General features: G+C 40.0%; 1 protein-coding gene across 1 annotated transcript; it reads left to right on the top strand.

Annotated features, from left to right (window-relative positions):
* Positions 1-1,110: 1,110 nt before the first annotated feature.
* Positions 1,111-16,471, top strand: SERPINB10 (serpin family B member 10). Its single transcript, XM_055558869.1, is given in 6 exon segments — positions 1,111-1,189; positions 1,987-2,055; positions 10,109-10,251; positions 13,966-14,036; positions 14,038-14,119; positions 16,067-16,471. Coding segments are annotated over 6 exon segments (849 nt in total).

Genomic DNA, 16,471 nt, shown 5'->3' with positions numbered 1-16,471 from the left:
ACCCAGTATAGCCAAATAAAAAAAGCTGGAAAATAAAAGATAAAGCTTAATGTATAGGCAGTAAACAAAGCATCATTTAAATGGACATAGCTATAAAGAAAACAGGGAGCTTATCTCCAAGACGGCACTGGATCTGTCAGGAGAAAGTGCTTATATTCACTTTGACACTTTGTAAATTTCAAACATTTTATGAGGGCGTAGAGTTATTACAAAACTAGAGTTGTTGCTCTTTTTATTAAAATGTGTTAGCCTAGAATTATCATCAGCTTGTGCAATAAGTAGGTGATGATGATGCTTCTGTATCATCAACTAGAGATGATTTAAGGGCTGAGAAGCTGTTCGGTTAAGGGTAAGCCTATGACTAGGAGAGGTTTCACCAGTTTTCACTGTTAACTCAAGTCATGATAAAATCAAGACTTTGTCTGAACATGTCTCTTCCTTGATTCAACCATTTAACTAGAACGATCTCCTGACTTTTCTAAAGTTCTCATTCTAGGCTTCTCAGAGGGCCAGATGATATCAGTGCAAGACCAAGTTCTACACAATAGTGGCTGTAAAGGGAATCTCTAAACCTAGGAATCTGGCTTATTTTAAATTAATCAGTTTGAGAAATTATTTGGCTATAAAATGATAATAGTTTGAACTCATTATTTCTTTGATAGCGATCCAGTCTTAAAAAACTTAAAAGAAAATATCAGAGTGATTAAAAGTGAAATTTAGAAGCTGAATACAATATTTTAAAGATATGAGAAAGCTTGAATTCCTCTGTTCATTAAGATCGGTTTCAGGGAGACTTGGTGAGTGAGAATAAATACAAGAGTCTTGACTTCTCTACTTCTCTATAAGCATTATAAACTGTGAAAAATTTCAGGTTTAAATAGATTTTAAAAAATGGTGACTAGGACCCAAACTATAAACACTCTAAATAAAAAATAAGTATTTGTAAGTTTCCATTTTGTGCAAAGTCCTGAGCTGTGTGCTAGCTGATGCACAAAGAAGATTAAGAAAATTTTGCTCTCAGGGAACTTATCTTAGAGTTGAAAAGATATAAATATATAAAAACAGAACTAGCAGTGTGATGAGTGCCAAGCAAGTGGTGAAATTTACGTTATGGGACTTTGGTGGCAGACATGCTCCTGTGAACCCCCAAGTTCAGAAAAAGCTTCCAGAGAAAAAGATCTGGAGCAAAGTTGGGTTTCAACTTCTTGTAAAGGAGGATAAAGGCTCTCCAGGAACCAGGATATCACTTATCAAAGTATGAACAAATAAACAAGGTTAAAAAGTATAAAAACGGGGTAAAAGATAAGTGAGAAAAAGTACAAAGTCAAAAAGGTGTATAACTATTCCTCATTTACTGGAAAAGTCAGCAGGTATGTGTTGTATTAAAAAGAAGCACTTGGCTGATTCCACTACCATTTATATTCTGGCATTTTCAACAGGGAGCCACTAACTGACCAGGATCCAGGTGTTCTCTCAGGAGTATCAGCTGTAGAATTTGAGGGAGTTCTCTTAAACTCTCTAGACTCCAGTTTTCTAACATTTAAAATAATATTGGAATTATGTTCATTCAGTTTTTATGAGAGTATGGATAAAAGATATACAGATTATTGTCGTTGGTGTTTAGATGCTAAATTGTATCCAACTCTTTGTGACCCATGGACTGTAGCCCACCAGACTCCTCTGTTCACGGGATTTCCCAGGCAAGAATGCTGGAATAGGTTGACATTTCCTTCTCTGGGGGATCTTCCTGCTCCAAGGATTGAACCCATGTGTCTTGCATTGGCAGGCCAATTGTTTACCACTGAGCCACCGGGGAAGCCCCATATAGATTTTAAATTGGATAATACATTCTTTTGTCATTTCAATGAGGTGTGATAAAAAAGATAATTGTGTAAGCCAAAAAATCCATGTACAAAAATAAAATAAATGGAAAGGATTATTAACACGATCTTTAACTGCTTTACTTTTCTTATGTCTTCCCAATAGACTCTCTAGCAAAATCTGTCAACCAATTTGCTCTGGAGTTTGGCAAAAAGCTAGCTGAATCTGCTGAGGGTAAAAATATCTTTTCTCCCTGGGGCATCTCAGCTTCCTTGGCCATGGTGTATTTAGGCACCAAAGGGACCACTGCAGCCCAAATGGCCTAGGTGAGTAAGAAAGATCAACTATCCTCTATGTCTTAAAATGAAATGTTTCTTTCTTTCTTTTTTTTTTTTTTTGCTTTCACTTTCATTCCTCTCCTGAAACCCAACTAATCCACATTTTACAATAATGTCTTCCAAAATAAAAGACACACAAATTTTCCAGACCTTAAAAAATAAGTCTGAGAGAGTGAATCAACTGACAGCTGTTTCTAGGAAAACCATTTAAGAATGCCTGTTCTCTGGCAAAATCAGTTGGAGGGATGAGGTTATCAAGTTTGGTTCAATGTTTTAAAAAAATTATTTTGATTATTAATATATTTCAAGAAAGTCATGGCTCATACTTGGATAGCGTTAGTCATCATCTTTCTAATCCTAGAAGGATTTTCTTAAAAACACAAATAGAGGACTTCTTTGGTGGTCCAGTGGTTAAGAATCTGCCTTTCCATGTAGGGGACACAGTTTCTCAGGGAGGATCCCACAGGCTGCAGGGCAACTATTGTAGCCTGTGAGTCAAGAGCCTAGACTCCAAAATAAGGGAAACCCCACTTAGAGATTAGCACCCAGTCACCTCAACTACAGAAAGCCTGAATGCCCGTGCAAAGCAGCAAAGCCCCAGTGCAACCAACAATAAATAAATAAAATAATAAATGATTTTAAAAGACACAAATAGAAAAATGAGGTGAATTCTGTTCCTCATGCTTTGTTTGGTTGTTACTTTGTTCAGTCCCTGATTGTCTGGACAAATCTAACGAATCCATGAAGAGAATTAAAATAGCAGAACAGTATTATTGTATAAGCAGTTATTAATTTGATGTAAGCATTCTCAAATCACAGCATGTGTATGGGCATAGCCTTATATATCAAAGCAAAAGTGAAAGCCACTCATTAGTGTCTGACTTTTTGCGACCCCCAGGGACTGCAGCCCGCCAGGCTCCTCTGTCCGTGGAATTCTCCAGACAAGAATACTGGAGTGGGTTGCCATGCCCTCCTCCAGAGGATCTTCCCAACCCAGGGGTCAAACCCATGTCTCCTGCATTGCAGGTGGATTCTTTACCATCTGAACCACCAAAGAAGACCTTATATAGCAAAACATATAATCTAATAGCCATATATATATATATGTATCTCTGCATGTGTAAACATAAATGTGTGTGTTTTAAATAAAAATAGAAGCAAATAAATTCAGCTCTATATCATACAGCAATATAAAGGCCAAGTGACAGAATTGCCACCCAAGAGGGTGGCCTCCATGACAAATGTAGAAATGGGACAGATAATAATCCTGAATGAGAGAGGCAGGGTACCTATTCTGTCAGTTTGGACTGAGAATATCTCCTTAGTCTTGTAATTTACAAGATATTTCATGGCTTAAAAAGAGTAATAACAGAATTTTGGTTCACAGAAATATCCTAGTTCACAACTAGTTAATAATAGCCTAATTATGAAAAGCTTTAACTATGAATGTGATAGATTTAATTTTAGATAAATTCCAGTTTGGGTCCATTTCATATAAATGTATTGCTGGATGTTGCTTACTCTTGTTTTATTTCAGTGCTACTTAAATATTAACAGCTTCAGTTTGAAATTAATGAATTGTCTCAGTAAAGTTCAGTTCAGTTGCTCAGTCATATCCGACTCTTTGTGACCCCATGAATCGCAGCACGCCAGGCCTCCCTGTCCATCACCAACTCCTGGAGTTCTCTCAGACTCACGTCCATCGAGTCAGTGATGCCATCCAGCCATCTCATCCTCTGTCGTCCCCTTCTCCTCCTGCCTCCAATCCCTCCCAGCATCAGGGTCTTTTACAATGAGTCAACTCATTTGGCATGAGGTGGCCAAAGTATTGGAGTTTCGGCCTCAGTATCAGTCCTTCCAATGAACACCCAGGACTGGTCTCCTTTAGGATGGACTGTTTGGATCTCCTTGCAGTCCAAGGGACTCTCAAGAGTCTTCTCCAGCACCACAGTTCAAAAGCATCAATTCTTTGGCACTCAGCATTCTTTATAGTCCAACTCTCACATCCATACATGACCAATGGAAAAACCATAGCCTGACTAGACGGACCTTTGTTGGCAAAGTAATGTCTCTGCTTTTCAATATGCTATCTAGGTTGGTCATAACTTGCCTTCCAAGGAGTAAGCGTCTTTTAATTTCATGGCTACAATCACCATCTGCAGTGATTTTGGAGCCCCAAAAAATAAAGTCTGACACTGTTTCCACTGTTTCCCCATCTATTTGCCATGAAGTGATGGGACCGGATGCCATGATCTTCGTTTTCTGAATGTTGAGCTTGAAGCCAACTTTTTCACTCTCCTCTTTCACTTTCATCAAGAGGCTTTTGAGTTCCTCTTCACTTTCTGCCATAAGGGTGGTGTCATCTGCATATCTGAGGTTATTGATATTTCTTCCGGCAATCTTGATTCCAGCTTGTGCTTCTTCCAGTCCAGCGTTTCTCATGATGTACTCTGCATATAAGTTAAATAAGCAGGGTGACAATATACAGCCTTGACGAACTCCTTTTCCTATTTGGAACCAGTCTGTTGTTCCATGTCCAGTTCTAACTGTTGCTTCCTGACCTGAATATAGGTTTCTCAGGAGGCAGGTCAGGTGGTCTGGTATTCCCATCTCTTTCAGAATTTTCCACAGTTTATTGTGATTCACACAGTCAATCGCTTTGCCATAGTCCATAAAGCAGAAGTAGATGTTTTTCTGGAACTCTCTTGCTTTTTTGATGATCCAGCGGATGTTGGCAATTTGATCTCTGGTTCCTCTGCCTTTTCTAAAGCCAGCTTGAACATCTGTAAGTTCATGGCTCATGTATTGCTGAAGCCTGGCTTGGAGAATTTTGAGCATTACTTTACTAGCATGTGAGATGAGTGCAATTGTGTGGTAGTTTGAGCATTCTTTGGCATTGCATTTCTTTGGGATTGGAATGAAAACAAAAAAACAAAGTGGCCAGTCCTGTGGCCACTGCTGAGTTTTTCAAATTTGCTGGCATATTGAGTGCAGTACTTTCACAGCATCATCTTTCAGGATCTGAAATAGCTCAATTGGAATTCCATCACCTCCACTAGCTTTGTTCATAGTGATGCTTTCTAAGGCCCACTTGACTTCACATTCCAGGATGTCTGGCTCTAGGTCAGTGATCACACCATTGTGGTTATCTGGGTCATGAAGATCTTTTTCGTATAGTTCCTCTATATATTCTTGCCACCTCTTAATATCTTCTGCTTCTTTTAAGTCCATACCATTTCTCTCCTTTATCGAGCCCATATTTGCATGAAATGTTCCCTTGGTATCTCTACTTTTCTTGAAGAGATCTCTAGTCTTTCCCATTGTGTTGTTTTCCTCTACTTTTTTGCATTGATCACTGAGGAAGGCTTTCTTATCTCTCCTTGCTATTCTTTGGAACTCTGCATTCAGATGCTTATATCTTTCCTTTTCTGCTTTGCTTTTCGCTTTTCTTCTTTTCACAGCTCTTTGTAAGGCCTCCCCAGACAGCCATTTTGCTTTTTTGCATTTCTTTTCCATGGGGATGGTCTTGATCCCTGTCTCCTGTACAATGTCACGAACCTCCATTCATAGTTCATCAGGTACTCTATCAGATCTAGTGCCTTAAATCTATTTGTCACTTCCACTGTATAATCATAAGGGGTTTGATTTAGGTCATACCTGAATGGTCTAGTGGTTTTTCCTACTTTCTTCAGTTTAAGTCTGAATTTGACAGTAAGGAGTTCATGATCTGAGCCACAGTCAGCTCCTGGTCTTGTTTTTGCTGACTGTATAGAGCTTCTCCATCTTTGACTGCAAGGAATATAATCAATCTGATTTCAGTATTGACCATCTGGTGATGTCCATGTGTAACATCTTCTCTTGTGTTGTTGGAAGAGGGTGTTTGCTATGACCAGTGCGTTCTCTTGGCAAAACTCTATTAGCCTTTGTCCTTCTTCATTCTGTATTCCAAGGCCAAATTTGCCTGTTACTCCAGGTGCTTCTTAACTTCCTACTTTTGCATTTCAGTCCCCTATAATGAAAAAGATATCTTTTGGGGGTGTTAGTTCTAGAAGGTCTTGTAGGTCTTCATAGACCTATTCAACTTCAGCTGCTTCAGCGTTACTGGTCGGGGCATAGACTTGGATTACTGTGATATTGAATGGTTTGCCTTGGAAACAAAGAGAGATCATTCTATCATTTCTGAGATTGCATCCAAGTACTGCATCTCAGACTCTTTTGTTGCCTATGATGGCTACTCCATTTCTTCTAAAGGATTCTTGCCCACAGTCGTAGATATGATGGTCATCTGAGTTAAATTCATCCATTCCAGTCCATTTTAGCTCGCTGATTCCTAAAATGTCAACGTTCACTCTTGTACTCAGGTCAAACCCCTGTTTGACCACTTCCAATTTTCCCTGATTCATGGACCTAACATTCCAGGTTCCTATGCAGTATTGCTCTTTACAACATCGGACCTTGCTTCCATCACCAGTCACATCCACAACTGGGTGTTGTTTTTGCTTTGGCTCCATTTCTTCATTTTTTTCTGGAGTTACTTCTCCACTGATCTCCAGTAGCATATTGGGCACCTACCAACCTGGGGAGTTCATCTTTCAATGTGATACCGTTTTGCCTTTTTATACTGTTCAAGGGGTTCTCAAGGCAAGAATACTGAAGTGATTTGCAATTCCCTTCTCCAGTGGACCACATTTTGTCAGAGTTCTCCACCATGACCCGTCTGTTTTGGGTGGCCCCACACAGAATGGCTAATAGTTTCATTGAGTTAGACGAGGCTTGGACGTGTGGTATCGCCTCTTGGCTGCCCGCTGCTCCAGCACGGCACTGCTGCTGCTCGCACATCAGTTCCACTGATATCCCACGCTTGGGACATGATACGCTTTATGCTCTGGTGACAATTTTGCCTTAGCTTGCCTGGGGATTTCCTGACTTTAGTATCTGACAGTCTCAGTCCTGGACAAACCAAGATAGTCAGTTGTTTGGACTTGTAATAAAAGATGAATCCTAACTTCCTAAACTGACATAGAAGCTCAGCGTTACCTCAGAGATCTTGCCTGTCTCTCTACTTCAACTCTTGTCATTCTCTGACTCAAAATTAATGCTCAGGAATTCTAAGTGGCACAGAATCCTGGAAGATTCCTATGCTACCTCACGACCCCACACACCTGCTTCTGTGTCCCCACAGTCTGAAACTGTCCCATCTCCTGCCACTCCTAGTCCCTTCATGGCCACTGGATAACAACTCAGGGCCTCCCTCAGGGATAAGAGCCTTCCTACTTGCTCTCAAAACCCCTTTGGGAACCTTTACCTTGACACTCATTATGTTGCTCCTAAAATTAACAATTGTTCAGTTGTTCATTGAAGTCCCTACCTCTCCCACTAGATTCAAAGACTCAAGTGCAATATTACTACCTTTTTCAAGTTTCTGCTTTGAATCACTAACACATAACAGCCTCGCTTATGTTAGTTGCTCCGAACATTAATGTTTATTGAAGTGAATTGAGGAAGCTGGCAGCCCTAAATTCTCAGTTCTTTTTTTCACTGAACTAGTGACTCAGAAGCCATGCTGAGGCAGGAGTGACTGTTTTCCCTAACTTATGCCTGATTTGGATTTATCCAAATGTGAGTCTGGTTTGAGAATTATAGATTAACCTGTATTTACAGAAAGAAACTATTTGCATTGTTCCAGTTCATATGAGAAACAAACGTGATTGTACAGGCAAAAGCACATTGAAATACACAACACAGACTCAACATAGTAGCTGTGCTAAGTCACTTCAGTCGTGTCCAACTCTTTGCAACCCTATTGACTATAGCCCACAAGGCTCCTTGGTCCATGGGCTCCTCCAGGCAAGAATACTGGAGTGGGTTGCCATGCCCTTCTCCAGGGGAATCTTCCTGATACAGAGATCGAATCCATGTCTCTTATTTCTACCTGCATTGACAAGCAGGTTCTTTCCACTAGAAATGGAAGAAATTATAGTGACAGATCTGAACTAAATCTCAGCTCTCAAATTCCTACCCTCTGCCTACGTGGTTCTCTGGAAGACAGGAGGGGGCCTTACAGACAGGAAGGCAGGGAATGACCCATGTGCTATCTTTCACCCCAGCAAAGCCTTTCAGAGCTGAGTAGAGAGAAACTGTCATGCTCACAAGATTGGTTTGTGTAAGGGTCTTGCCATCTTCCCCATATAGGCTGATGCACTCAAGGAGCATGACAGAATCCATTTCACCAGATCACAGAGCTGTCCAGATCTCCCTATGATGATAGAAATGTGCCATAAATCCGAGGGCTGCCATAGCAGATGACCACAAACTGTGTGGTTTAAACCAATGGAAATATAGTCTCTGATAGTTCTGGTGCTTTCCTAGTATCTCAGTGGTAAAGAATCTGCCTACCAATGCAGGAGATGCAGGTTTCATCCCTGGGTTAGGACGATCCCCTGAAGAAGGAATGACAACCCACTCCGGTATTCTTGCCTGGGAAATCACATGGACACAGGAGCCTGGCGGACTACAGTCCATGGGGTCGCAGAGTCAGACACAACTTAGTGTGAAACAATGCAACAACACAATTCTGGGGGCTGCACTTCTGAAATTAAGGTGTTAACACGGCTCTGTTGTTGTTCAGTCGCTAAGCTGTGTCTGACTCTTCACAACCCCATGAACTGTGGCATGCCAGGCTTCTACTCCTTTGGAAAGTTTTAGGAAAGAAGCCATTCCAAGCCTCTCTTCTAGTCGCTCATGGTTGCTGGCAAACCTTGGCTTATAGAAGCATCTCTCTGATCTCTACCTCTGTTGATACATGGCTTTCTTCTTTTGCTCTCCTTTGTCTCTGTGTTTTAACAGTCCGTGTGTCTGTTCTGAATTTCACTTCTTTTATAAGAACAGCAGTCATTGAATTATAGCCCCAACCTAATCCAGTATGACTTCATTTTAACTTGATTCTACCTGCAAAAACCCTATTTTGAAATAAGACCACATTTACAGGGACTGGGGGTTAAGAATGAATGTATCTTTTGGGGAGGACAAAATTCAGCCCACAAGAGTAATATTCTCTCCCAAATGCATAACCTAAGTATTATCTTGAGGAAGCATCAGACAAATCTGAACCAAGCATTATGCATTCTACAATTTTGTTTTTCAAAAGTATCAAGGTCATGAAAGACAAAGAATGAATGAGGAACTGCCTCAGATTAAAGAAGACTAAAAGGAAATGAAAGCTAAATGCAACTTGAGTCCTTGGATTGATTTCTGGTCTAGAAAAAAAGGACACTATTGCCTTGCATTGGAGAAGGCAATGGCACCCCACTCCAGGACTCTTGCCTGGAAAATCCCATGGACAGAGGAGCCTGGTAGGCTGCAGTCCATAAGGTCGCTAAGAGTTGGACACGACTGAACAACTTCACTTTCATTTTTCACTTTCATGCATTGGAAAAGGAAATGGCAACCCACTCCAGTGTTCTTCCTGGAGAATCCCAGGGACAGGGGAGTCTGGTAGGAGGCAGTCTATGGGGTCGCACAGAGTCAGACACGACTGAAGCAACTTAGCAACATTGAAACAACTGATGAAATTTAAACAGGGGATGCCCCTGGCAGTCCAGTGGGGCTGGGATCTTGCCTTCTGAAACATGAGGTATGGGTTTGATCCCTGGTTGGGGAGCTAAGATCTCACATGACTTGTGGCCAAAAAAACAAAACATAAAACAGAAGCGGTATTGTAACAAATTCAGTAAGAACTTTAAAAATGGTCTACAAAAAAAAAAAAAAAAATTAGAAGAAGAAATCTAAATAGATCTGTTGATATTAAAAGTATTCTATCAATACTGACTTCCTAGTTTGAATCCTTGTATGTTCCATTTAATAGTATTTCATAATCATCAGTTTTATAAGTGTGGCATTTCACCAGGATGTAACTGTATCATTTGGAATTTGCCCCTTTGCTCCTGTAGGAAAAATCCTGAATCTCCTACCTGATGATGCTGTGGATCCTACAACCAGAATGGTTCTGGTGAATGCCCTTTACTTTAAAGGAGTCTGGGAACATCAATTCTTAGTCCAAAATGCCACAGAAAAGTCTTTTAAAATAAAGAAGGTAGGAGCCTGTTAGTAACCAGTATGCATTTTATAAGATATTGCAAATGAAATTCTATTTTAAATTCATTCTATCTGAATATATGTTTCTGTAAACTATGGCTCTTTACTCGGCAGGGACGACTGGCCTAAAAGCCCCAGTTTCATCCCATGTCCCCAATAATCTGGACATTACCCTTTCATTATTTAATTCTCTGAAGATAGACCACGCCATATTTTATCACTCACCCCTTGCTGCGACTATGGTAGTAGTGTAGGTGAGGCATTTACTGCATTTATTTCCCAGGTTAGAAATTCAGTGTGGCTAAGTGACTAGATTCATTTCAATTTTATTTATTTTGGTTGCATTAGAGTTTCCCTAGTCAATAGAGGAAACAACCTTTAAATGTCCAGTGTTTGTGTGTGTGCATGTGTTAATCGCTGTTTGTGACGCCACAAAGACTTTGTGACTGTAGCCCGCCAGGCTCCCCTTTCTATGGGATTTTCCAAGCAAGAATACTGGAGTGGGTAGCCATTTCCTCCTCCAGGGGATCTTCCTGACCCAAGGATCGAACCTGGGTCTCCTGCAGTGGCAGGCGGATGCTTTACCGCTGAGCCACTGGAGAAGCCCCAAGTGACTAGAGCTGTGCTTCAGTTAGAAGGCTGCCAGAACCAAGATTCCACGCTCTTCACTTACTAGTTCTGTTCTTGTTCTACTAAACTAGCACTGCTGCTGCTGCTGCTAAGTCACTTCAGGCGTGTCCGACTCTATGTGACCCCATAGACGGCAGCCCACCAGGCTCCCCCGTCCCTGGGATTCTCCAGCCAAGAACACTGGAGTGGGTTGCCATTTCCTTCTCCAATGCATGAAAGTGAAAAGTGAAAGTGAAGTCGCTCAGTCGTGTCCGACTCCTAGCGACCCCATGGACTGCAGCCTACCAGGCTCCTCCGTCTATGGGATTTTCCAGGCAGAAGTACTGCACTATCTTATACCAAACTCTGACTTTTCCAGAAGAAAAATAAATAGAAAACATTGTAAAAGCTCATCTCTTTCTTTAAGGTTTCCCTCTGGGCCGGCACACAGAACACTTGTTTTTCTAGTAGGAATTTACTTCAGTAACAAGGGAGGTTAACGGAAGGTCACAGATACACCCAAGGGCTGGATGTTGGGACTTGAGTGGAAACAAGGATTCAAATATTGTCAGGATTCATTCTCTATCAATAACTTGGCCACCTGATGTGAAGAGCTGACTCACTTGAAAAGACCCTGATGCTGGGAAAGATTGAGGGCAGGAGGAGAAGGGGACGACAGAGGATGAGATGGTTGGATGGCATCACCGACTCAGTGGACATGGGTTTGAGTAAACTCTACGAGTTGGTGATGGACAGGGAGGCCTGGCGTGCTGGGGTCCATGGGGTTGCAAAGAGTTGGACACAACTGAGCGGCTGAACTGAACTGAAGTGATTCTCTATCTTTCCAACTCTGTTTCTCCCATCCTTTTTCTCTCAATCTGAAGTCTAACCTCCATTCTAGAGACCAGTTTGATAGGTCGCATTCCAAATTCCTAGGTAAGGAACCGACTGGCCAAAGTTTGCACAAACATTTTAGTCCTGGGTGGATGATCTCACTTAAACAGTGCTGCTGAGGACATATTATTCTAACCACATGGTTGTGTGTAATAGGCAGTTTTCAGATAATCAGTGGTGTAAGGATAGAGAAGGGACTGAATTTATAATCCAACAGGCTAACTAGAAATAAGCTGGATAGTTACTTGGCTTAATAAAATCACTAGGAATTTTCAGCTGCAGGTGATAGGAAAGCATTCCAAACTAGCTCCAGTGACATGAGAATTATTTTAGTGTTAGCTCAAGAGCTTCCTTGATGGAACAGTGGTAAAGAACCCGCCTGCCAATGTGGGAGGTGTGGGTTCGATACCCTGGTTGAGAAGATCCCCTGGAGAAGAAAATGGCAACCCACTTCAGTATTCTTGCCTGGAAAATCCCATGGGCAGAAGACACTGGGGGGCTACAGTCCATGGTGTCGCAAAAAAGTTGGACATGAATAAGAGACTAAACAACATCAAAGCAACCAAGAGGAACCAGGAGTGTGACCTCTATAGTCTCAAACATAATCTGTTCTCTCTGCCTCTACCCTTGACCCATTATTATTGCTCTCATTCTCTACTATTGAAGATGGAATTTATCCATATAACAAGGGAATATGACTGCCCTGTATTCTAGCTTCACAATTCTGCTATTAATACAGAGAGTCTTGGCTGCTAGCTCTAACAGAATGCTCCCAAAGAAGACTCTGGTTGGTCCCACTCATACGCTTATCCTTGAGACAATCATTTCATCACAAGCATCCTGAACAAACAGCCCTGGTCACATGGCCACTACCTTAGCAGAAAGGTAGGACTTTGTGATTGACATTTAGTTCCACATAGAGTGGATAAATAACAAGTCTACAATGTCTGAACTGCAGGGTTTTACTTTCGTTTACCATTGGCTTTACTAACATTTCATAATGTCATGTATCCACCATTACAGTATCATACAGAATAATTTCATTGTCCTAAAAATGCCCTGTACTCAACACATTCACCCCTCCCTCTAAATCTCTGGCAACTGCTGATCTTTGTACTGTCTCTATAGTTTTGCCTTTTTCAGAATGCCATCTAATTGGAATTGCATAGTATGCAGTCTTCTTGGACCACCTTCTTCCACTTAGCAATTTGTACTTAAACTTCCTCCATGCCTTTTTCTGGCTTGATAGGTCATTTCACTTTATTGCTGAATAATCTCCCATTGTATGGATGTAAGAGTTTGTTTATCCATTCACCTTTCTGAAGGGCATTTTGGTTCTTTCCAGCTTTCGGGAGTTACACTAAAGCTGCTATAAGCATTTGTGTGCAAAATTTTGTGTGAACGTGTTAACTCATTTTGGTGACCACCCAGGAGCACAGTTGCTGGATCACGTGGTAAGGTCGTGTTTAGCTTTGTAAGAAACCACAGCATTGCCATCTGGTGTGACTTCCACTTTGCAGTCTCACTGGCAGAGAATGTCAGTTCCACCTTCACTAGAGGTTTGTGTCATCCGGGTTTTGAATTTTTAGCCATTCTATTAGCTGTGGAGTGGTATCTTCTCTTTTAATTTGCAATTCCCTCAGCACATAGGATTGAACATCTTTTCTTATGCTATAGGTCTTCCTTTGGTGAGCTATCAGTTCAGATCTTTTGCCTATTTTTTAAGTAGGGTTCATTGCTTTACCACTGTTGAGTTTTAAGAATTCTTCACAAATTTTGGATAACGGTACTTTATCAAACATGTGTTTTGCAATTCTTAGCTCCTAGTTTATTGCTTGTGTTTTCACTCTAAAGTGAATTTCAGTTTTATGATATTAAAAGACTGTCTCAAATATTTGAATCTGAAATGCAACTTAGTTTCTGAATCATTGGCATTTGCATAGTTTGCATAAAATTACATACTCTTAAGTGTTTGGTAGACTCCAGCTTGCTGTGATTCACAGAGGATGGCATAATACTGTCAGAGAAAAAGACTCCCACATCATTTATTGATGATGTTATCCAGTAGAACACATATTTCCAGAAAGCAAGGTTTGGATAATTTTATTCAGCATTTGGCAGAGGATCACCATCTTTGACTCAATGTTGCTAAAGAATTAAGAATTTGGTGAGAGACCGCCCCAGTGATTTTGCTGCATACATTCTACAGATTACAAGCAAACCAGTGCAAATGATGTCCATGAAAGAAAAACTTCGAGTATTTTACATAGAAAACCCACAAGATAGGCGTTCAACTTTACTATGAGAGCCGTGACCTCAGTCTGCTCATACTACTGCCAGAAAACATTGGTGGACTGGATCAGGTAAAAGGCTCAGTCTATTCATACCTCTCTCTTTTCCTCTCCCCTTTGGTAACATTTGTTTTTTCTCTGAGTCAGTGTCTATTTTGCAAATGCAAACAAAATCGCTTTAGTCATGTTTGACTCTGTGCCATGGACCCATCAAGCTCCTCTGCCCATGGGATTCTCCAAGCAAGAATACTGGGGTGGGTAGCCATTTCCTTCTCTGGGGGACCTTCCCAATCCAGGGATCAAACCTGTGTCTTTTATGTCTCCTGCATTCGCAGGCAGGTTCTTTACCACTAGCACCACCTGGGAACATTTATTTACATGGAAAAATAACTTTTAAAAAAAGACATCAGTCTAACATGAAGATGGTTCTAGTGTTTATTCCTCCTGGGAAAAACATAAAGACACAATCTCCCAGTTCTTTAATTGCTGTACAGGAAGGCAAACAACATACCTTCAGCCCTAGGTACTATATTTTCACATTATCATTTAAGCTTTACAAAACTTTGTAAGGTTGATGTTACTATTCCTCAGGAAGGTTAAGTAGTCTACAGAAACCTTTAGCATCAGGTAGTCACAAAAACAACAGCTAGAGATATTTATCATGAGTAACAAAGCTGTGTAGGTTGATCATAACAATCTTTAAGGTAGTATAGGTCTTTTTCCTCCTTCTGGTAGAACCTACTTCATTAACTTTATGTTTAAGTGAGCCTTAGACATACATTTAAAAATATTAAACAGAGTCTAAAACATTGTTTAAAGAACTTTTTTTTTAATCAAGTAAACACTCTTCAGAAGATATAGTCTGTATCAGTGCATCTTCAAGTTATTATTCAAGTTATTCATCAGCTAAATATCTCTTAAGCCTGATTTTGGTCAGACCACATTTCTGAGCAATTCACATGCAATAAGTGGTCTGTGTGTCTTTGCCCTGTGACTACTTTTCATGTGTGACAGATTGTTTATATTTCTGCTTCCACTGCCCTACTAGTGTTTAGAAAGATTTCTAGATAGTGTCATAAAATTTGTGAAACTGGAGAGGATGGTAAAAATAAGACCAAGTGTGAATATTAAACTATTAGTTACATCATTATAAGATAAGCCTTTTTTTTTAGAAAATGCAAGTTCCTGACCTGAAAACATTGTCACTTAATGCACATCATTTACATATGTGTCTTTGATAGCAATATTTGGATCAAGAAAACTTCGAAGTAGCAAAAGCATGTGCTTTAAACAAACATGTTATTTAAAAAATCAAACATTGCTTTGTAGCCTATCTATGTACACATACGTGTATATACATATATATTTATTGTTTCAAAATTTTAAATATCAAGAGAAAAAGCAGCTTCAAAATCACTATTTAAAAAGTTATTACTCTTAAGATAGAAGGATTTTCCTTTCTTTTTTTCTGTGATTTATAGCTACTAGTTTCATACTGGTGTGATTTTAGACATTTTATTTTATTTCAGATTTTGTTTTTGAAGGATTGTGTACTGTGTTAATAAAACTAATTTAATAAATTAGCTATTAAATTAATTTATTAAGTAATAAACTAGTTTTAAACAAGTTAATAAAACTAATAAAAAATTTTTTTTGTTGTTCCCTGGCATACAACATGTCCTAGAGTATATGCTTTTGTGTCGATGACATCTAAATGTATATTTATATTAATATATTTGTGTATGTAGTTGCTGTCTTGCAAATTATCACAGAAGCATTTTAATTTCAAGGTCTAATCTACTAAGCCTATATCCTGAGAACTATTAATCTGCAATATGATATGTCAACAGTGTGAAGGATCTCATTATTATAAACAAAAAACTTCCAAATGTGTGTGTTTTACTACCTTTGGTAATAGGAGTGATTATAATTCATCTATGTAATATCTAGAGGTCTCACTCAACCTCTATTTCTTAACTGGAAATTACTGACTCTTTCTTCATCGGCTCCAAATTGCAGCTGGAAACGGCGATCACCTACGAGAAGCTGAGTGAGTAGACCAGCGCAAACATGATGGAGTTGGGCAACCTGCAGTTAAACCTTCCCAAGTTCAAGCTGGAAGAGACTTATGATATCAAGTCAACTTTGAGAAGTATGGGGATGAGCGATGCCTTTAACCAGAGCAAAGCTGATTTCTCAGGAATGTCCTTAGAGAAAAACCTATTTCTGTCCAGTGTTTTCCATAAGTCTTTTGTGGAAATAAATGAACAAGGTGCAGAGGCTGCAGCTGGTACCTGGAGTGAAGTGAGTGTAAGAATTAAACTCCCCTCCATCAAATTCAATGCAGACCACCCATTCCTCTTCTTCATCAGGCACAACAAAACCAACAGCATACTATTTTATGGGAGATTCTGCTCCTCCTAA

The sequence above is a fragment of the Bubalus kerabau genome, chromosome 21, assembly GCF_029407905.1.
Source record: "Bubalus kerabau isolate K-KA32 ecotype Philippines breed swamp buffalo chromosome 21, PCC_UOA_SB_1v2, whole genome shotgun sequence".
In the NCBI taxonomy this organism is placed as follows: domain Eukaryota; kingdom Metazoa; phylum Chordata; class Mammalia; order Artiodactyla; family Bovidae; genus Bubalus; species Bubalus kerabau.
The sequence above is the reverse complement of the archived record's forward strand: the minus strand, read 5'-3'. Positions and strand labels throughout refer to the sequence as shown.